Source organism: Nesoenas mayeri (genome assembly GCF_963082525.1).
Source record: "Nesoenas mayeri genome assembly, chromosome: 10".
NCBI classification, from domain to species: Eukaryota; Metazoa; Chordata; class Aves; order Columbiformes; family Columbidae; genus Nesoenas; species Nesoenas mayeri.
Genome location: NC_137560.1, coordinates 6,830,310 through 6,851,182, shown reverse-complemented (window position 1 = coordinate 6,851,182; position 20,873 = coordinate 6,830,310). Strand labels below are relative to the sequence as shown.

General features: G+C 61.7%; 4 protein-coding genes across 4 annotated transcripts in view; 3 read left to right on the top strand and 1 right to left on the bottom strand.

Moving 5' to 3' along the window:
- The window catches only part of FANCD2 (FA complementation group D2), a gene marked incomplete at its 3' end in the record, with an annotated part of 44,530 nt that extends 44,183 nt beyond the window's left edge, over nucleotides 1-347 (top strand). The window contains exons 43-44 of the mRNA XM_080350458.1: nucleotides 96-167; nucleotides 270-347. Coding sequence (XP_080206584.1) covers nucleotides 96-167; nucleotides 270-347 — 150 coding nt within the window. The remainder of the gene's footprint in view (nucleotides 1-95; nucleotides 168-269) is intronic.
- A 77-nt stretch (nucleotides 348-424) lies between these two features.
- On the top strand, nucleotides 425-1,427 carry BRK1 (BRICK1 subunit of SCAR/WAVE actin nucleating complex). The gene is made up of 3 exons (XM_080350430.1): nucleotides 425-565; nucleotides 645-727; nucleotides 807-1,427. Exons 1-3 carry the CDS (start codon nucleotides 448-450, stop codon nucleotides 831-833), a joined length of 228 nt encoding a protein of 75 aa, XP_080206556.1. The 5' UTR covers nucleotides 425-447; the 3' UTR covers nucleotides 834-1,427.
- A 4,008-nt stretch (nucleotides 1,428-5,435) lies between these two features.
- APEH (acylaminoacyl-peptide hydrolase) lies at nucleotides 5,436-10,883 on the top strand (the record flags this gene model as incomplete). The annotated part of the gene is given in 23 exon segments (XM_080350575.1): nucleotides 5,436-5,561; nucleotides 5,740-5,848; nucleotides 5,934-6,057; nucleotides 6,168-6,249; nucleotides 6,368-6,443; nucleotides 6,565-6,707; nucleotides 6,870-7,007; nucleotides 7,081-7,172; nucleotides 7,281-7,321; nucleotides 7,386-7,540; nucleotides 7,691-7,757; nucleotides 7,854-7,948; nucleotides 8,032-8,083; nucleotides 8,154-8,242; nucleotides 9,278-9,419; nucleotides 9,549-9,626; nucleotides 9,699-9,779; nucleotides 9,859-9,947; nucleotides 10,039-10,229; nucleotides 10,299-10,401; nucleotides 10,475-10,581; nucleotides 10,659-10,762; nucleotides 10,765-10,883. Coding segments are annotated over 23 exon segments (2,403 nt in total).
- Nucleotides 10,884-11,018: 135 nt separating this feature from the next.
- Nucleotides 11,019-15,405, bottom strand: MST1 (macrophage stimulating 1; the record flags this gene model as incomplete). The annotated part of the gene is made up of 18 exons (XM_080350214.1): nucleotides 11,019-11,180; nucleotides 11,264-11,403; nucleotides 11,961-12,067; nucleotides 12,149-12,295; nucleotides 12,361-12,438; nucleotides 12,511-12,622; nucleotides 12,705-12,740; nucleotides 12,861-12,997; nucleotides 13,087-13,189; nucleotides 13,260-13,390; nucleotides 13,488-13,653; nucleotides 13,733-13,851; nucleotides 13,952-14,072; nucleotides 14,151-14,287; nucleotides 14,495-14,609; nucleotides 14,739-14,851; nucleotides 14,997-15,156; nucleotides 15,354-15,405. 18 exons carry the CDS (start codon nucleotides 15,403-15,405, stop codon nucleotides 11,019-11,021), a joined length of 2,136 nt encoding a protein of 711 aa, XP_080206340.1.
- Nucleotides 15,406-20,873: the final 5,468 nt, after the last annotated feature.

Sequence of the window (20,873 nt, the reverse complement as noted above, 5' to 3'; positions counted from 1 at the left end):
TTATTTCAGATGGTAACAATGCTGCTTTCTTCTATTCCACCCTCGTATCTGTGGCTGCGCATACACCCAGTACAGGTCTTTTCCCTTTAACCTAGGGAGAAGAAATTCAGTCCCAGGTGTCTGAAGAGCAGGACTCGGATGAGGACTCCGCAGACAGTCCTGCCGAGGTAACTCGCTCCGGGCCGGCCCGGCTCACCCCCCGTTATACCGCCGAACGGGCGGGTGCGGGGCGGGAGCAGCTCCGGCTCTGACGGCGCCGATCCCCGCAGGAGCGGAGCGGCAGCAGCACGGACGGCAGCGACGAGGACGCGGCGGGCGGGGCGGGCCCCGCTCCCCGGCAGCCCTGAGACACCGGGCGGCGGCGGGCGGGGCGGGGGCGGCGGCGGCGGGCGGGGGCGGCCCCGGGAGCGGGCGGGCCCGCGCAGGCGCGGTGCGGCGGCGGCGGCCATGTCGGTGCAGGAGGACCCGGTGCAGCGAGAGATCCACCAGGACTGGGCCAACCGCGAGTACATCGAGGTGATCACCAGCTCCATCAAGAAGATCGCGGATTTCCTCAACTCCTTCGGTGAGGCGGCCGGGGCGGCGCTCGGCGGGAGGGGGCGGCGGGGCGGGCGCCGCGCTCTCTCACCGCCGCCTCCCCGCAGACATGTCGTGCCGGTCCCGGCTGGCCACCCTGAACGAGAAGCTGACGGCGCTGGAGCGCAGGATCGAGTACATCGAGGCCCGGGTGAGCGGCGGGGCGCGGGCGGGCCCCGGGGCGGGCCTGGCCGGTCCGGCCGTGGCTGAGGCGGCTCCTCTTCCCGCAGGTCACCAAGGGCGAGACGCTGACATAGGCCCGGGCCGCCCCGCCGGAGCCCCGCACCGCCCCGCCCCGGGCCCGCCGCCGCCGCCTCTGCTTGTGTTGCCAATAAACCGCTGTGCTCCTGCCCTGCCTGCTCTCTGCCTGCCTGCGGCCGGGCCGCGGGATGCCCGGCTCCCTGCCACCGTCCTGGAGGTCCAGAGCCCGCCCCTCCACCCGCCCGGCGCACGGGGCTCGCACCCGCGGGCTGTGGCGGGAGGGGACGCACACCCGGGGCTGCTGGCAGCTCTGGGAGGCACCTGAGCCCCCCGACTCAAACCTGGAGTCGCAGCCGCAGATCTGGTGATCCTGCGGGTCTGGAGGGTGTCTCAGCGCACCTGGCCAGGGCTGGGTGGGGACAGCAGGCTCACACGTGCACACGCCACGGGAGAGTGCCCTTTGCTGGCACCTCGGGACAGGTGCTTATTCTCGGAGGCAACTGGCAAGGAAAAGGAAATATCTCTTCTCTTCCCACCACTCTGTTCATCTCTAGTTTTTCAATGGGCATCTAGAGCTGCAAACTCACTGCTCATGTTTGTTTGGGTCCACGCAGTTGGTGTGAGTAAAGATCTTTTTGCTTCCCAGCAGACTTTAGATGTCTTGGTATATTATTCTGCAATTGGAAGCCATTTTTTTAAATTATGGCGATGTGATGTCTGCAGCGTTTCCTGGTCACCTGGTTAACTTTAATGTTCTTTGTATTTTTGAGCCTGGCAGGTCTGACATCAGCTCCTCAGCATAGCTCTTCCCCCAAGCTCACAGTTTTGTTTTCCAAAGGAAGTTCTGTGTTTTCCATTGTTTGAACAAGTGCTCCCCCAGCCTTGCCCTCAGCTCACCTACCCAGTTACACTTCACTGGCAGGTTTGGCTACCTCTGGTGTGTGGTCCCAGGGGAAACAAGTGCTTCATGCCAACCGCGGAACTCGAAGTGGAGCAACCACAGATCATGGCACTTTCACTCAGGGGTGATACCAAGTGATGAGAGGTGATGCTGTCATACAAGACTAGCAGGTAGAGGGAAAGCACTGATGTCTTTCCTCAAAGGCAGTTGCTCTGCGGCCCAGGTACACCCAAAGTACACCTGTGGCCCATGCACTGCTTATTCGGGGTGTGCTGGAGTGGAGTCCTGAGGTCTCTGTCCTTGGAGATAACCCAATACATACCTGGCTGGACAAGGTCCTGAACAGCTTCATTTGACTTTAAGGTTAGTCATGCTTCAAATGTATGGGAGAGAGTGGGGCAAGCTGGAGATCACCAGATCTGCCTCACTTACCTGAAGGTTTATCACCCAAAGTCTGAGCACGAGACAGGGTACCACAGACATCCCCGGGACTGTGGCTGTGCCAGGCTGACTGCTTGAGATCCATTGTGTGTTCCTGAGCAGTACGGTGGTGTCTCGGATCCCTTCCTGGTCCCCTGGCAGGCTGTTGTCCTGGTTCTCCCTTTTCCCTCTGACCTCAGGCTTTCCCACAGGAGTAGGTGTTGCCACACGGTGTGACCAAAGCCATTCTGGTGCAGGGATCTGTCTCCTGCAGGGTTCTGCTCCTCCCAGCACTCGGCTCAGCCTGTCTGGTTGGTCTCCCAGCAGGGATGCTGGGCAGCTCGCTGTGGAATGGAGCGCTACTCTTTTCCTTTCAGGGAGTCTCAGGAGTTCCCAAAGTCTCTGCAAGACCTGACACTCTAGTTTGGCCATCTCTGCGAGGTGAAGAAGTCTCCAGGTCCTCGGGCTGATCCTGCTCCCAGCAGCTGCTGCTGGAAAGGCTGTAGCCTTGTAGTAGATGAAGCTTTGATATACTTAAAGCATTCAATTGTTTTTAAGACTGGGGAGTTCTGCTCACCTTTTTTTCTTGTACTGTCTTTTTTTGGGATATGATGCCCAGGAACCCACATTAAACTTTTCTGGAGTGGATTTGTGTATTCTAAATCAGGAGATCGATTTATGTACTGTGTTAGTGGTGTTGTTTTCCCTACCATACATTTAACATAGCAGGAGACGACAATGTGCTTTGTGCCCTCAAAGCTTTACTCTTGTCCTGAGAGAGCTGGGTGCTTGGGTGCCCTTGAGCACAACTTGTTCGTAGCTGAGACCTTGTGGTGGTCTGAGACCTTTTCCCAGGGCCTGAACTGGAGAACAAGCTGCTTCCAAGCCTCTGATGAAGGTGCCAGATTGAAGCAGTTTCATTAGAGCCTGGGCCACATCTGTAGCTGCAGACAGGTCCGCACTCCCAAGGTGCAAACAGCAGCGTTTAGCGCTTGCTGCCTGCCCGCCAGGCTGCCAGACCTGCGGGGATGGGAGCAGTCCCGCAGTCCTCATTGCGTTGACCGTTCTGAGGTTTGGAAATAAATGATAGGACTGAATTTTGACCTTGGGAAGGAGATGGGGGGTACTGTGGTGACATCACAATTTTTCTGATGTCAGAAGAGGGAGGTAGAGCTTGAATGCAAACTTTGCATACCCCATAAAGGTGGTCCTGTCTGATCCAAAGCACATATATTAAGATGAGTGGGTGGATTGGACCAGACTTCTCAAATAATTCTAGCCTCTAGAAAATTAACTTTTGGGCTCTCTAGGTATCTACTGCTAGCAGGGCCTTGATTTTCGGAAACAGCTTCGAAGTCAAATGTACCTTCATCCCCTCTATGTTGCAGGCGATTGAACCTGATAGTAATTCAGTGACCTGAGGTGATCTCAAGAGAGGAATGCGTCAGGACACAGGTGAATGGTTGAGGAAGAGCTGCTCATTGTCCCTAATGGCTTTGCCAAGCCTGACTCTTCTTTAGTGTTCCCAGAAGATGGAGTCTGCTTGTGTTCTAGTGCCAAGGCACTGACAGCAGTGGAAGGCACCTTGAGTAGTTGTCTCTCCCCCCAGAAACAGTAAGATAAATAAGCACCATAGAGATAATGTGTTAAAAGACCAGAAAACTTAAGTAATAGCTGCGGTTGTGACAGGCTGAGGCTTTCAAGTGTGCAGTGTGTACTATGACTGTTGAATCAAGTCATCTTTCTTTAAACTTTCCATTTGGTAGAAGTGGCCTCTTGGCCACGCCAGGTCAGTGAGCTGCGAGAGTCACAGGGGGTACGGGAGGTCTCCAGGTTCACTTAGAGTTTCGTCTGGTTCCAAGAAGCTGCTAGTGGTCTTGCTCTGAACTCGGCAAAGCATCAGGACCTGGGACTTGGTCCCAGTGCACATAAAAGCTTTAGGGTCAGCTTCCCTTTCCCCTCATCCTCCCTCTTGCCCCCTGCAGTCTGACACATCCTTGTGCCTTTCTACTTCAAATCACAGAAATGTGAAGCCAGTAATTGACAAGAGCCCTTTTTGGGGGGAGGATTCTCACTGGGTACACTGTGGAGCAAAAGTTTGATAAGGATATCCTGGGGAAACAGTGGATGAATCAAACTCGGAGTCCTGCCAACAGCTCACCTTGACTTGTGTTCACAGGAGATCCATGTGCCTCTGTAGGTACAGAAAGAGCAATCCCAGGAAGTCTCCAGGGACACCTCTGATATTTAGCCTGACTTAAAAGCTGGGTGTGTGTAGTGTGTGCTGCCTGTGGCCCTTGTGGCAGAGAAGGGCGCGGATGGTGTCGGGGCTGAGGCTGGGTTAAACATTGCTTTTAACTCAAGAGAAAGGAACTGCAGGAGGGCTCTATTGCAATAAAATACTGCTTGTGTGTCGAGAGATGGGTGCAAGAAGTGGATTTACATTACCTCTTAGAGGCCATTCTCTACCCTCTGCTGCTGGTGACTTTACTAACCTTGGCTGTTTCCCCTAATAAAACTGGGATAGCAGTACCTGCTTTGGCTGCCCTAGCTCTGTAAAAAGGTGAGGGTGGACTATTGACATCCTTTGTGCTGCCTGTCTGCCCAGAAGTGCGTAGGAAAGGGGCTGTAGCAAGAAGGAGGGTCAGCAGGAGCAGCTTCCCAGGTAAGTCCCCCAAGCCTTCCCTGTGCTCCTCCCCAGTCATTTGGGAGCAGGGCAAATGTTTTGTATTAGTAACAACAGAATTGAACTAATGAAACAATTATAGATGTGATGAAACACATGTTCTTCAAAATACTCTTTAGCCTTCGCTGCTGGTAACAGCACCTGAGGAGGTCAGTAGTTCTCCAGAGAGCAACACACCTTGGTGTACACCTTCAGTTTATGTTGCCTGCTCAGCCAGAAGGCTCATGCCAAAGCCAAGGGGCTGTGCCACGCCTCTCCCAGCCCCAGCCTATTGCTTGTTTTTGCATTAGCTGGGAAGAAAAGAGATTCTCAGGTCCCGGGCTGTGTGCTGTCTCCTGTATGAACAGGCTGAGGCTGGACGCACCACGCCAAGGGCTCCTTTGGTCTCCGGTGATTGGGCTGCCTGCTTATTGTAGGCCCCCAAATCCCTTCATGAACGTGGCGCTGTGGCTGCTCAAGCACCCGCAGTGCTAACTTGCTGCTGCCGCCCCCCAATAAACAGTGTAGCTCAGCACCCCGATGTCTCCCATAGTGGTGTTGGTGCCAGTGCCACCTCCGCTCCTGGTGCCCCTGGGGCTCACGGCCACCAGCCCCTTCTTCCCCAGGGGTCAGCGTGTGTGCTGCCAGGGCCGCGGTGCCCCACGGCGGAAGATGGGGCCGCCCCGTGGCGGCGGGCAGGACAGGCAGCGCCGGGCAGCTGGAGGGCTGGCGCCGGCAGGCCCCTGGCGCCGGCTGCTCGCGCACGGCCTGGCAGCCTGCCGCGCTGCCGAGTGGACGGTGCCAGCGGCCCAGCGCGGCGGAGCAAGGCCCCATGGATTCGGGAACTGAGCGGGGCACGGAGGTGGGCAGGGGAGGCTGGGGGGCTGCGTGGGTGGGTTCCACCTCTGTTTGGGGGGTGGGTGTGGGCAGAGGGGTGAGCCAACCCCCCCACCAGCACGCCTCTGCCCCTACCCAGGCGGCCGCCAGCCCCGCTGCCTGCTACCGGGAGCTGAGACGGTTCCCGGCTGTCACCCGTGCAGCCCTTGGCAGCGTCGCGGGGGGACAGACCTTCCTGCTCTACACTGGTGAGCGGTGGGCACAGCAGCTCGGTGCTCTCTGCCTGCGGGCCCGGTGCGGGCAGGCAGCGACAGCGACGGTCCCGTCCCGCAGAGTGCAGCCGCCACGACGTGCCCCGCCACCGGCTCCTGCGCTTCAGCCGCCACTACAGCCTGCGGCGTACAGCCAGCGGCCTCGCCGTCAGCCGGGCAGCGCTCAGCGCCGAGATCCACAACCAGTATGGCTCGGACGGGCTGTGGGACGGGGCGGTGTGGCCAGTGCCCATCGCGTGGCTGGTGCCCGCAGCGTGTGCCCACCGCAGCCTGCCTCCCTCCCTCCCGCCTGCAGGCTCCTCAGCCAGGACTCGCCCTCGGGGCAGCACCGTGCCATGCTCAGCCGATGCCCGCGGCAGGGCCACGAGCTGCTGGAGGTAACGCGGGCTGCCTCAGCCACAGCAGCCTCGTGGCTCCCCAGGCTGGCTGCAGAGCTAGCACGGAGTGGTGGGCCCTGCGGCCATGGTGTGCTGGTGCTGACCCCCGTCCCTTCAGGTGTGGGGCAGCAGCGGGCGCAGCCACAGCGTGGACCTGACAGCGCTGGGGAAGCACGGGGAGGTGTATGCGGAGGGTAGGGCCCCCGCCCCCTGCACCGTGCCCCCTGCCTGCAGCACAGACCGTGGCCCCAGTGCCTGCCTTGTGCCCGGCTGTGCCTGTGCCAGCCTGGGCTCTGGCATCTCTTTCCGTGCCAGGGCCCTTTGCCTGCCTGGCCTGGTCCCACTCAGAGGCACGGCTGCTCTATGTGGCTGAGAAGAGCCGCCCCAAACCACGGCCCCCGGGCCCCTGGGATGTGCCAGGAGCAGCCAGGCTGGTGGAGGAGCACGAGGATGAGGAGGTGAGTGCCATGTGCTCTGTGACTGTGCCAACGCACCCTGTATGTGTGCTGTGTGCCCCGTAAGGATGCCGTGCACCCCAGAAGCATACCATACACCCCATGAGCATACCATGCACAGAGCCCTGTGTCTGGGGCCATGGGGCTGATGGGGCTGTGCTGCAGGGTGAGCAGTTCATGTACCATGAGGACTGGGGGGAGGCGCTGAGCACCCGCAGCATGCCTGTCATCTGTGTCCTGGACCTGGCGAGCAGCAGCCTCTCGGTGCTAAAGGACATCCCAGAGCACCTCTCCCCTGGCCAGGTAGGACGGGGGCATGGAGAGTCCCCAGGGCGGGGCAGCCTGGGGCTGTGGGACAAGCTCAGCTGTTGCACAGGCCCTGTGGTCCCCAGATGACAGTGGTGTGGTCTTCGTGGGCTGGTGGCACGAACCCTTCCGCCTGGGGCTGAGAGCCTGCTCCAACAGGAGGTGGGTCCCCCAGCATCACGCCGGGATGCCTGCGCTGTGCTGGGTCAGCATGGCGGTGGGGGCCAGCATGCCCATGGGGCTCCAGCCTGACCCACGCCTCCTCCCCAGGTCAGGGATTTTCCACCTGGACCTGCCCAGTGGGCGCTGCGGTGAGTGCTGGGATGTGGGGCGTTACCTGGAGGTCCCCGGGGTGCTCAACCCTGTCACCCGCAGAGCTGCTGTCAGCTGAATGTGGTGCCGCCTGCTCCCCCCGGCTGAGCCCCGATGGCCAGCGCCTGCTCTACCTGGAGGGGACTGTGGGGGGGCCCCACCGGCAGTGCCTGCGCCTGCGCATGGTGAGCGGGGCCCTGCGCGTGCTGGGCATGGCTGTGCCACCCTGCACTATGGTGTGGTACCCAGCCTGGGATGTCACAGCCTCTCATTGTGCCCGGCTGGGGCCGGGGGTGGGATCAATCCCCAAGCCCCCCTACCCCAGTTTGCCTGGCTGGGGCCCATCCCTGACCACTGGCTCTCTGCAGCTCACCTGGCAGACAAGGCAGACGGTGACCGTGCTTGAGGTGGTGCAGGAACCCACGGAGGGTGAGTGTGGCACAGTGGGCAGGGCTGGGTGCTGCCAGGGGGCTGGGACCCCCCACGCCAGGTGCCCAGGCCCTGGCTCACCATCGCTCTGCCCACTCCCAGCCTTTGCTGGGATCTACACAGAGGAGCTTCCACCGCGGTGTTGGGCAGCCGACAGCCGGCGAGTGGTGCTGAGCACCCCACAGCGGAGCCGCACGGTGAGCCCTGGGGACAGGCGGGTCAGGGATGTGGCCCCCATGCCCTGCAGTGACACAGCTGCCTGTGCTCTGCCCCCTTGCAGGACCTCCTGCTCGTGGACACAGAGGCAGCCACTGTCACCAACCTGACGGCAGGTACGTGGCACTGGGCTGCCCACAGTGCCCGGTGAGCATCTGTGAGCGCCAATGTGCTCTTTGTCCCCAGAGTCACCCGAAGGGTGCTGGGAGCTACTCACCCTTCAGTGGGACCTGCTGGTGGCCACCTGCTCAGCCCCAAACCGTCCCCCCAGCCTGGTGAGTGGAGCCATCGCACCGTCTGGCACAACTATGTGGCACAGCAATGCACAGCCAGGCAGAGCATGGCACGGCACAGCATGGCACAGTGTGGCACTGCATGGTACAGCTAGGCATGACCAGGCACAGCACGGCACAGCCAGACCCAGCACAGCACTGCAGGGCACAGCCACGGCATAGAGTCACAAGATCATAGAACATCCTGAGTTGGAGGGGACCCATAAGGATCAGTGAGTCCAATTCCTGTCCCTGCACAGGACAACCCCACAGTTCACACTGTGTGTCTGAGGACGTTGTCCAGTCTCTTCTCGAACACTGTCAGGCCTGGGGCCGTGACACCTCCCTGGGGAGGCTGTTCAGTGTCCAGCACCTCTGGGTGAAGAACCTTTTCCTCATGTCCAACCTAAACCTGCCCTGGCACATGTTCCTGCCGTTCTCTTGGGTTCTGTCATTGGAGATCAGCACCTGCCCTTCCTCCTCCCCTTGCGAGGAAGCTGTAACTGCGCTGAGGTCTCCTCTCAGTCTCCTCCAGCTTGAACAAACCAAGCGACTTCAGCCACTCCTCATGCATCTTCCTCTCCAAACCCTTCACCAACTTCCTGGCCCTCTTCTGGACACTCCGCAGTAGCTTAATATCTTTTTTATCCTACGGCACCCAGCCCTGCGCACAGTGAATGGTCCAGGTGAGGCCGCCCCAGCGCGGAGCAGAGCGGGACAGTCCCCTCCATCCACTGGCATGACACAGCCCAGGGGAGCACAGCGTGCGAGGCACAGCCAGCTCCAGCGCGGTACTGCATGGCACAGCGTGGCAAGGAACAGCAGAGCTCGGCAAGCGTGCCGGGACCCAGTGCAGCATGGTGCAGCCAAGGACAGCGCGGCGTGGCACAGAGTGGTGTGACAGGCACAGCACGGCACAGCCAGACATGGCATGGCACGGGATGGTACCACAGAGCACTGGCATTGCAGGCACATTGGAGCCGATCACCCCCAGCAGGGGAGAGGGGTGCCCTGTTGCCACCCGTTGCTTGTCCCCAGGTGGTGGCGGTGCTGCCACCAGCAGGCCAGAAGCTTCCCCTCTGCTGGGTGCCGGTGGAGGATGCCCCAACAGTGCCCGGTGTCACCTGGAAGACCCTGACGGTCCAGCCACCCTGCAATGGGCAGAGCCTCACTGCACACAGTGAGCGCCCGGGGGCCCCCACCGCACCTGGGTGCTGCCTGGGTGCTGGGGACCCTCAGGAGCAGGGGGAGGGCAGGGTGCTGGGTGCCTGGGGTGGTGGGTGCTGAGCAGCACCTTTCCCTGGTGCAGGCACCCAGACTTTTGAGGCTCTGTTGCTGAGCCCGCCGGACAGCATGGCACCACACCCCCTCATTGTGTGCCCCCACGGTGAGTGAGGGGATGGTGGGGACACCCTAGCAGCGCTGGTGGCACCCTGGGTGACGTCCCCACCATCCCCAGGTGGCCCCCATGCAGTCTTTGATGCCCGCTGGCGTCCGAGCATGGCTGCACTGTGCCAGCTGGGCTTCGCCATGCTCCTGGGTGAGTGTTGGGGAGCCTGGGGACACATGGGCCCTGTGCCCTGCCGAAGATGTGGCACCCACGGCCCCCATGTCCCCAGTGAACTACCGTGGCTCCCTGGGCTTTGGCCAGGCCAGCATCACCTCCCTGCTCTCCCGCGTGGGTGAGCAGGATGTGGCGGACACCCAGGTGAGGGGTGCTGGGCTGGGGGTGCTGGATGGGGTGCTGCTGAGGGGGTCTGATGTTGGGGTGCTGATGTGTGGGTGCCCCACGGGCGCAGCTGGCAGTGGAGCAGGCGCTGCATAGCGAGCCCCTGGACCCGCACCGCCTGGCCCTGCTGGCTGGTTCCCACGGAGCCTTCATCGCCCTGCACCTCCTCGCCCATGAGCCCAAGCGCTACCAAGCCTGTGCCCTGCGTAGCCCTGTCTCCAACCTGCCCGCGCTGCTGGGCACCTCTGACATCCCTGACTGGTGAGTGCTATCCCCTACTCCATGCCACGCCACATCCCCACAGTACCCATGGCTGCCTCTGTGCCACAGGCGCTACGTCTCCCTGGGGCTGCCGTACTCCTTTGAGCGGGTGCCCCGTGCCGAGGAGGTGGCCACCATGCTGCTGCGCTCGCCCATTGCCCAGGTGGCCCAGGTAAGGCAGGGGCAGGATGGGTGCGGAGTGCTTGGTGCAGGGTGCTGGGCACCCACTGCTGGCTGTGCTGCAGGTGCAAACGCCGGTGCTGCTGTGTGTGGGTGGCCGGGACCGGCGAGTCAGCCCCACACAGGCTCTGGAGTTGTACCGGGTGCTGCGGGCCAAGGGGGTGCCGGCACGGTGAGTAGGGTTCAGGGGGGCGGGAGCAGGGAAGGAGCCCCCGCGAGCAGCTGAGCATCCCCTGTCCCGCCCCGCAGGCTGCTGTGGTACCCAGAGGGCGGCCACGCGCTCACTGGAGTGGAGACAGAGGCCGATGTCTTTGGGAACTGCGCCCGCTGGTTTCTCCAGCACGTGGGACAGCCCTGGCGGGACAGGATGGGCCGGCACAGCACCTAGCACCCACTGCGGCCCTGCGGCTGTGCCGGCCCCAGGGGGACCGCTGGCCCTGGGGACCACACCAGTACCAGAGCAGGATGGAGTGAGCGTTGCCAGGGGCAGGATGGCGTGGGTTGGAGTTTGAAGCTAAATAAATGTCTGAGACTCTGTGCAGCACAGATATCCATGGCCACGCTTTTATTGCATGGTGGCGGCTGTGCCAAGGCTGGGGCTGAGCTGTTTCAGCCCATCTTCATCACCTTGTGGATCCAGTCGACATAGAGGGAGACGCGGATGAAGAGGGCGGGCTGGTCAGTGCGGGCACAGACGCGGGAGGGGGTGATCACCCCCTCCAGCACCCAGCAGTCAGCGGTGAGGCAGGCCAGCGGCCCCCCGTAATCTCCCTGCGGCACATGGTGAGCAGTGTCACCCCCCCGGTGCTGGTGCCCGTGGGCTCCCCAAGGTGACGGTCCCCAGCCCCGCTCACCTCGCAGGCCCCCACGCCGGCACGCAGCGGGGCGGTGCACAGCTCGCTCTCCTTCAGGCGCCCGCGCAGCGCCGCGTTGCACTCACCATGGGCCAGCACCGGCAACCACGCCACGTTCAGCACACTGCTGTCCCCCATGCCTGCGGGCAGGTGGCACACGGGGCAGCAGGCAGGGGATGATGGGGCAGGGGATGATGGGGCAGGGGATGACGGGGCAGGGATGCACAGATGGGGATGCCACGAGCAGGGGGATGGCATGGCAGGGGGTGTCATGGCTGGGGGTGTCATGGCTGGGCAGACGCTGTTGGTGGGGGCACACAGCATGCGAGGTGACACCCTTGGAGGAGGAGTGCCCTCCCAGGAGGTGCTACAGGCAGGGGATGTTGGGGTAGGGGAATGCTGTTGCTGGGGAATGGCATGGACAGGAAGATATGGGGAGGAGGATGTTGTGGCAGTAGGATGCTGTGGAAGGGAGATGTCATGGAAGAGGGATGCCATGGACAGAGGGATGCTGTCGGTGGGGGAATGGCATGGACAGGAAAATGCTATGGAAGGGGGTGTCATGAAAGGCAGATGTTGTGGACAGGAGGATGCCAGGAAGTGGGGAATGCTGCGGGCAGGGGGATGCTGCGGTCAAGGGATGGTCAGGGGATGCCATTACAGGGAGTCTCTGGCAGGGGCTGCTCATGGCAGGTACCTTTGGTTTCCCCCCAGCCAGCAATCTCACAGACAGTGCTGGCGGGCACAACGTAGCGCTCAGGTGGCAGGCAGATCAGCGCCACACGCCTGTTCAGAACAGCTGGCCTGCGGCGAGAGGGGCAGTGGGATGTGGTGCCAGCCCGGCCAGCAGCGGGGCACAATGGGGCCCAGGATGTGGCCGTTCACCTTGCCAGCTTCAGCATCACCAGCTGGGACTCGAAGGGGCCACAGACAATACGGATGATGGGGATGGTTTGCTGGTCAGGGTCCCCAGGGCCAGGGTCCTTGAAGAGTGTCCCCAACTGCACCTTGTAGCCCGTCAGGTCGGCATCACTGCAGGATGGGGATGTGTGGGTGTGGGGGGCTCCCAGCACCCCCCACCCTGGCCATGGCCTTACCAGGAGGAGAAGCACTGGCGTGTGCTGATCACCCACTGCTCCTGCACCAGGGAGCCCCCGCAGAAGTGCACGCCGGCCCTGCAGGGACGGGGGGTCAGCTCCTGGTGGGGATGCCGGCCGTGCAGCAGTGCCAGCGGGGCACCCGCTCACCGGTTGCGGATGCTGACGGTCCAGGGCGAGTTGCCGGGCTGGCCACCAACAATGCGCCCTTTCTGCTGCAGTCTCTCATCCCGCCGGCCACACTGATCGAACGCCACCACGTCTGGTGGCAGGGGAGACATCAACCAGGGCCATGCCACTGGCACCCACCCCACAGCACCCACCCGGCACCCGCGGGCCCCCACCTGCGTTCTCCAGAACAGAGGGCACTGCACTGCCAGCTGTGGAGAAAAAGCAGAGGGTGGCATTGGGGTGGGACCCAGCCACCCTGCAGGGACCAAAACCACCCAGGGGGTGGCTGGGGTCCCCCCTGGCTCCACAGGGTGTTGGCTTGTGCTCACAGCAGGGCTTGATGGCACAGTAGTCGAAGGGGGTGCGAGGGTCCATGGTGTAGCACCAGGGGCCATGGCTGTCGTTATCGGGGTTGCGGCAGTAGTTCTCCTCCAAGTGTGCCTCAGGGTGGGTGACGGGCGAGATCCTGCCAGGAAGAAGTCACCATCCCTATCTCCATCCTCATCCTTGTCCCCATTCCCACACGCCCCCCAGCACGCTCCCTCACACACTCACTGGGGCACGTGGGGCGCCTGGGCAGCCCACGGCTGGCAGGTGATGCCCTGGCGTGTCTTGCTGATGCGGCCGTGGTAGCGCTCGCCATGGCCATGGTAGCACTCTGGGGACAGGCAGAGAGGGCTGGCACCCCCGGCAGGCACCCCGGGGACGGGTGCCTGGGGGCAGCTCACCTTGAGTGCTCAGCTCATCGGAGCAGCGGCGGATGTGGAAGCAGAAGGCGATGCGGATGGTGGGGCGGGCAGTGAAGCACCACGGTGCCTCCGAGCCGTCGGGGTTGCGGCAGTAGTTCTCCTGCAGGTCCCTGGCGCAGGGGCCGTGTGGATGTCTCCCCCCGGTCCTGTACCCATGGGTGCTGCCTACCACCACCCTCCCTGGGTGCACCTCCTCCACCCCCTTACTTGCATGGGTACTTCTCAGGCACAAAGTGGTGCTGGTGGGGGGTCTGGGCATCCCAGCGCTGGCAGGGGATCCCCGACACGGTGATGTTCACGCGGCCCCGGTAGCCTTCACCCTTGCCCCTGAAGCAGCTGGTGGTGACGTTGAGGGGCCGCGGGCGTTTTTCTGCTTGTGGGGCAGAGCGAGGGTGAGGGTGGCACCTGGGACACCTGGCCTGTGCCACGCGGTGCCACCAGCGGGGACTTACTGCAGACGCGGATGCGGCAGTACTCGCGCTCCCGGCTGGGGTCGGTGGTGTAGCACCAGGGCCGCTCAGAGCTGTCGGGGTTGCGGCAGTAGTTGTCATCCAGACCCTTGTCAGGGTACCTGGGCCAGAGACAGGGAGCAGTGGTTGAAGGTGCCACCACTGCCCCGGCACCTGGCGTGGCCGAGGCACTGTGCACTGCCCAGCGCCAGGGGCCAGTACTTGTCAGGGTGGTAGGGGTGCTTGTGCGGGTGCTGCAGGTCCCAGCGCTGGCACTCGGTCCCCGACTCGGTGTGGTCCACGGTGCCACGGTAGTCCTCCCCGTTGCAGGTCATGCAGACAGCTGCCGACAGCCAGGGGGGCTAAGTGGGCGGTGGGGGGGGACACAAAGCACGGGGTGTCCCTGGCCAGTGGCACTCACCGTCCTCACACTTCTTGATGCCGCAGCTCTGGTGCCGGACGTTGGGGTCGACGGTGTAACACCACGGGCCTCGCTTGTCCTGGTCGGGATTTCGGCAGTAATTTTCCTCCAGCTCGTTGCGGGGGGATGGCAGGAACCTGCCGGCAGCAGGATGGGTAGGAGGGCTGCCGGGAGCCCCTCGCCTCGTGGCCAGCTCAGCCACACTGATGTTTCACCCCTGGTCAGTGCCATTGCCTCTGTGCTGTCCCCATTACCCCCACGTTGTCCCCAGCCCATTGCCCACTGCCCCACACTGCCCAGGGCCACTGACACGTGTCACGGGGCAGCTGGGGACATGGGGGCACCTGTGGTCATGGGGTGTTGTGGCTTGCCAGTGCTGGCAGCGCAGACCCTTCTCCGTCGTGGCCCGTGTGCCACGGTAGCTGCTGCCATCGGCCACAATGCAGTCCCGCAGGTAGTCTGGGCAGAGCCGGGCACCGTGTCAGAGCCCGGGGCCGAGCTGTGGCACATGGGCAGTGGGGAGCCTCGTGCTGGGTGGCCCATGCCCAGTTTGTGGTGCCCTCATGCCCACCCATGGCACCAGCCCACCTTTCTTCTGGTACAAGTCATAGTGGATGTTTTTCTGCAGCTGGACACGGGGTGAGTGCTGGGTCCAGGGCAGCAGCTGGCACAGCTGGCTCTGCCAGTTGTAGTGGAAAGCCCTGTGAGGAACAGCAGGAGCCTGGCATGGCACCGTGTGGGGCCAGGACCCGTGGGCACACACATGGGCCCAGGCACAGGGCGTGACCCCGCTGTCATGGCCCCTGCCCTCCCACCCGCGCCATGGCACCACCACGTCCCGCTCACCGGCAGGCGAGGCTGGCAGCACAGCGCTGGGCACACTGCCCCGCAGAGCCCCGCTCCGGCGGCAGCAGCGCTGGGTCCGTGGGCACCGCTGGGTTTGCGGGCACCGCCACCAGCTCCGTGGCTCGCAGGCGCTGGAAGTCATTGAGGGGCGAGCGGTGGCCTGGGCAGCATGGCAGGAGCTCAGCCTGGGGACACAGCGGGAACACCCCGGCCGCACGGAGCACGGGACCCATGTCCCGTGGAGCAGAGGGGTCCCTGCCCTACAGGGCACCCGCTGCAGCCCCCGGTTCCTGCAGCCCCCGGTTCCTGCTCCCCCCGCGCCCTCCAGCCCCACGGCGGCCCAGCCCGGGGCCCTACCTGAGCCCAGGGCCGCGGCCAGGGCGAGCAGGACGCCCAGCACGGGCGGCATGGCGGCGTCCCCGGGGCTGCTGCCGCGCCGGGCCGGCCCCCGGCAAATATTTGCCCGCGGGCTCGGGGCCAGCGGGGCCGGGGTCACCCGGCGGCGCGGCCGCACGTGGGGCGCGGGGCGGGGCCTGCGAGGCTGGGGGCGGGGTCATCCGGGCTGTGGGCGGGGCTTGGAGCGGGGCCAGAAGGGAGCGGATGAGGCGGAGGGGCGGGGCCGCGGGGAGGGCGGGGCCGTGTGGGATGGCCGCAGCGCTCGGGGGGAGGCGGGGCCCCGAGCGGCCAGGTGGGGCGGGGCGGAGGGGGCGGGGCGGACTCGGCCGCCGGGCGCCCATTGGCCGCGGCGCGCTCATGCCGCCCGTTGCTAGGCGCCGCGCGCCCCGCCCCCAGGTACGTGCCCGCGCGGGGTCGCGCTCGCGCCGCGCCGCCCGCTCGGTGCGTCGGGGCCGCTGGCGGCGAGAGCCGGCGGGGAGCGGCCTCCGGGCCCGGCCGTCGCACGGTGAGGGGCCGCGGGGACGGGGGGGCTCGGCCTCCGCCCGGCGGCGGCAGCGCGGAGCTGCGGCGGCACCTGCCGGGCCGCCCTGCCCTTGGCCTACCGGGTGGGCTGGGGCCGGCAGCGGGGCCGGGAGCGGCGGCGCGGCCTGGGCAGACGCGCGGCGGGCTCGGCCTCCCGGTGCGCGGGCAGCAGGTCGGCCCGGCAGGGGCGGCCCGGCGCCGCCTCAGCCCCGGCGCGCCCTCCGCGGCCTGCCGGGGCCGGGCGCGGGCGGCGGCCTGGGCTGCTGCGGGGTCCGGTCTCCGTGCCGCTGTCCCCGCCGCGTTCGCTTCCCCCTTCGCAGTGTTTTCCCGCCGCCGGGGCCACTCTTCGGGCGCCGGCCAGGGCCTGGGTGGGCGCCGCGCCCAGGGGTGCCCGGCGGGGCTGGCCCTGCCGGCGGGCGGCAGGCGGAGCGGGCCCAGCCCGGGGCACCGAGCGGCTGTGCCGCGTTGGGCTGTACCGGACGAGGCGTGGGGCTTCACTGCAGCCGCGGGCGGGGGCAGTGGGAGCGGCCCAGGTGCTGGAGGTGGCGGCAGCCGGGCCCGCATGTGCCCTGGGTCCTGGCGGGGTGTGCCGGAGCTTGGGCGGGATTCCCGGGCTCGGCCCGTCGGCGTGTGCGGGAGCCCGGCGGCTCTCCCCGGGACCGGCCTGGCTCCGCGGGAGCGCAGGTGGATTTGCAGGTGCCCGGCGGAGTTGGTGTCTGCCCGGGCGTGCTCCGTTCAGGGACCCGGGCAGCCCCGTGGCCCCGGCCCCGCCGTCGGACGGGCTCCCCTGGCCCGGGCTCGGTGGGGCCCGGGGGCTCCGGGGAACGACGTTGGGCTGGGCACTGCGAGTAGGGGCTGTTTGGGCGTAATAGACCCACAGCCAAACTTTTATCAGCGGTGCAGGTGACTAAATGCAATTAAATAGCTCTGCTGCACAAAAAGGTGTAGATGCCGAACATTCCTTGTGGCCACCCTGGCTCCTCAGAAGCAGCAGGCTGTGGAGAGGCTCACCCGAGACTCTGGCGCCCGTCTAGTCAACAAGTATGAGTTTAGTAAGTTTTGCCGCAGGTTTGCAAGTCGCAAACTCACGGAGTGTGTTTTTAGAGCTTAACTTGGTCTCCGCTGCTTGTGCTTGTGCTCACTCCCTGCGGGGCTGTGTCTCCCTTGGACCTGGAGCTTTGGCTCTTAGGCTTGGGAAAATGGCACTGATATTGCTCACCCATCCGAAACAAGACTAAAATCTTTTTTTTTATTATTTATATATATTAAAAAAACAAGTGTTCATCTGTGTTCTCTCAGCCCCTCCAGGCAGGGACTTCTTTCCACCATTTGCTGCTGTTATAGGATGGACCGCTAGCATCTCTAGCCTTGGGAATACTGTGCTTAACAAAATTTGTTGTTTAACTTTATGTATAGAATGCTGTCTCTTCCCATGTTTAGCTTTACAGATTCCTTTCCTCACTTTGAGAGTTTCTAATTCAGTGCAGTTTTCTTCACGCAGTCTCTGCCACTATTCTGAGCATCCTAAACCACTTATTCATTCTTCCCGATGCTTGTCATTGCACTCTTCTATCCTAAATATAGGGTAGTATGCCAACGGGAGAAGCTTGAGAGCGAGCTGAAGTGCTGGGAACACCACTGTTTACTCAGAGGAGTAATCAGCAAAGCCTGGCTGATTCCAGGTCGCGCCGTCTTGCTGCAGGAGTTTGCACTCACTTATTCGAGAATTTGTGCCAGCTCCCAAAAAACTAGAAGATGTTGTTGATGGCACATATGAGCTTAGAAATACCCATTTCTTTCAGTGTCGTGTAAACTTGGTAGTAAATTCTGCTTATTTGCTGATATTAGGCCTGGAGAATTATCAAAAGCTGTGGGGCTGATATCAGTAAAGGTGTTCTGTGCCTTGCTGTGTACCAGTAGGTCTTGTATGGGATTTATTAACATCAGGTACTTCTTTGCTTCTAGGAACAGCTGGTACTCATTGCTAGTTGAAGTGCTACTTGTCCCCTTCTTTCTCCTCTCGTCTCTCACTGCCCAGTGTGCTGGGCTCAGCTGCTACAAGAAATGAAGGAGGATGCGTGACAGAGCGAGACCTTTTGTCAGCTTCAGCTGCGAAGTGCACGGTTAGAACTGGCTCAAAGCTCTGACCGTAACTCGTCTTCCACGGGCAGCTGGTCTGGAGGAATTCTCGTGTGTCTCTTGCTGTGCTACGGCAGCGTGGGGGTAATGTAGGAGGGAGTGCTGTGTCCTGGCCAGTGTGAGCCTGCCGGCTGAGAAGCCTCGGCGGTGCTTTGCACTAGAGAGCGGTGGTCCCGCTTGGGTCTGATGAAGAATGGAACCATGTGGCTGCAGCAGTGGGTCCTGTGGGGATTTCCATGCTTTGGTGTCTGCGCCACAGGTGTGAGCTGCAGCGTGTTGTCAGCCTGGCAGGGAAGGTGTGACTGTTCTGCCCTGGCACGAGGGGTGTTGCTTAACGGTGGGAATGGTGTCTCCTCAACTCTTCCATGTCCCTTGGACAGATAACAAGAGAGATTGTCCTGGAGAGAGACCAGGGTGCTGTGCCAGCCTGGGGAGGAACTCCAGCTGACAGCAGGGAAACAGTCTGTCTCCTTTCGGCAACGGCAGCTGTCTGAAAAGTTTTGTTGTGAGGATGATTTTGGATGGTTTCTGCCTTTCCTCCCGTTACCTGAGGAATAGTAGAGAGGATTTAATTCTAGTAATGGTTAGTTTGAATGAGGAAAATGCAAACTCTGAATTCTCCTCGGGCAAACAGGGGTCACATAAATAAATGCCTCTGACATTCTTTGTGGTGCTTGTAGACTGTCTACCAATTACTTCTGGTCTCTTGCGGAATCAGTGGGAGCCTGTCACTCCTTCAGCGCCAAGTACTTCGGCAGTGATTTGGGAGAAATACAAATAAACACAGTTGGATTGACCTAGTGTATCTGAGCTCTTGGTATGCTGGAAATGTTTATTCTTAGGATGTTTGTGTGGTCTGGAGAGCTCTGTACCTTAAACCCTATTCGAAGAGGTCTGTGACCATGTTTAAGCTGTGAAAAAAAAAAAAGAATCAGCCTGAAGAACCTGTACTTCTAGGGCTTGCTTGTGAGATTGCTTAAGTCTGAGCAAACTACTGGTGCTGCTGAAAGGAAAGTTAATATATTAACCTGCATGAATACACTCAGTAGGTGCGCTTCCTAGTCTAATGTGTTTTTCTGTCTGTGTATTTCCCTTCACTTATCCATTTGCTTAAACTGTCACTCGCTCAGCTTTTCTAGGATAGAAGTTTGGCTTGCTGGTGGGAAAGATGGTTGTATATATTTGATGTTTCTGCTTTTATTGTTGCTGTAGTGTTTGTGGGCATCTGAGCTGATCTGCTGGTGCAACTCAGTCCAGAGGAGATGGTCTGAGGCCCATGGCCAGGCAGACCTGCTCCCTTTCCCTTGCTGTGCCTGCTGGGTCCGTGTACTTGTCTCCTGGGGACCAGCAGAAAGGTCCTAGCACTTGCACGTGGTTCGTGAGCTGTTCTGGGTGTCTGGTGATGAGATGGGGGAAGGTGTGCAGTGTGGCTTTGATCAGGGTGTGGGCAGGCAGCGGGGGCCCGTTCTGTCAGCAGTGATGTGCTCAAATGGACACATGTGTCTTGAAACCACAGCCCGAGTTAAAGCTGGAGCTTCTTGCCTGATGATGGTTCTGCCAGAGTTATTTGGGGTGCAAGTGAAATAAGGCATGTACCCTCTTTTCCCAAATGCTGTGTCCTGCTCAAGGTCACCACAACCCAGCAGTGTTGGTATCTGGGAGCCAGGCTTGATGCACGTTAGTAAATTCCCCGGAATATCTGCTGATGGCAGCGGTGCAGCCTTGCGGCTCTTCCACGTCCCTGGGCAGCTTGCCGGGACCCCAGAGCTGGAAGTGGGGGTCTACTGGGCCACCATGCGCTCACAACAGCCACCGAAACCTTGACACAAATGGTGTTCTGCCGTGTGGCCTCCTGCGTCACTGGCAGGTCACATCAGCCCTGGTGGCACCACGGCCGTGCTGGCCGCGGTGCCGTGAGCAGCTGAGGGTGGTGTGCGTGGGACGGCCGAGCTGGTGTGGGACTTGCTGCGTTCCAGAGGAGGGGTCTGGCCTCCAGGCACACGGTTGTGGCTGTGGTGTTTGCAGTCGTCTTGCTGAGCTGATATATATTTTTTTCCTGTGTTAATTTTCTGCAAGTTAGTGACCTGAGTTGTCCCTGGAAGGAGCCTGTCGGCAGCTGGCAGCGTGGGCGGAGAGGAACCGAGGCCCAGGCCGGAGGAGCAGGGAGAGGTGGCCGTGGTCCCATGCTGTGGGGTGGTGGGTTAGCTCAGGACAAACCTCATGGCTTGGTGCCCTTCAAAGGGCCCTTCTCTTTCTGCACTTTCGGCTGTGCCCTCTTGCCTCCTCCCATGTGCCAGCTGTGGTGCTGAGCTGATGCATTGACAAACTGATGCTGTTAATTTGGCATAAAATTGTTCTTTTTTGCAGCTGGACCCTTTTTCCACTGGCTTAGCAAACCGGTCGGGACAGGAGCCGGACCATCCCCAGAGGCAGGGAGCTGCTGTGTCAGCAAAACGCTGCTCTTAGCTGTGATGGATATTTTCTTCTTCAGGATCAAGTTGTCCCCCAGTTTCACCGGCCTGCAAGTATCCTCTAGACCTGAAGAGTATTCCTTGGTGGGATTCAAAGTACACAATCTCAGGTAGACCTTCACACGCAGAGGATGGGGCTTGGAAACAGTGGTAGAACTAGTTCCAACCCCATAGGTGGACAGCGTTCGGCTTTGGTTTGGGTTTTTCTTTAGAAAAACAGGCTCCTCGCCTCATCTGATCTGCAAAGAGATATTTGAATGAAGGTTTCCGCTGATGACTTCTCCTTTTTCTCTCCCTTTTCTTGTGTTACGATCTCACCACGGTACTCAGCTATGGCATTCACCATCGT

Bases quoted from the DNA above. Each gene is read 5' to 3' on its own strand.
- BRK1 (XM_080350430.1), top strand. From the start codon at position 448: ATGTCGGTGCAGGAGGACCCGGTGCAGCGAGAGATCCACCAGGACTGG. The intron at 566-644 runs GTGAGGCGGCCG...GCCTCCCCGCAG, and splicing joins GGATTTCCTCAACTCCTTCG to ACATGTCGTGCCGGTCCCGG. The intron at 728-806 runs GTGAGCGGCGGG...CTCTTCCCGCAG, and splicing joins TCGAGTACATCGAGGCCCGG to GTCACCAAGGGCGAGACGCT.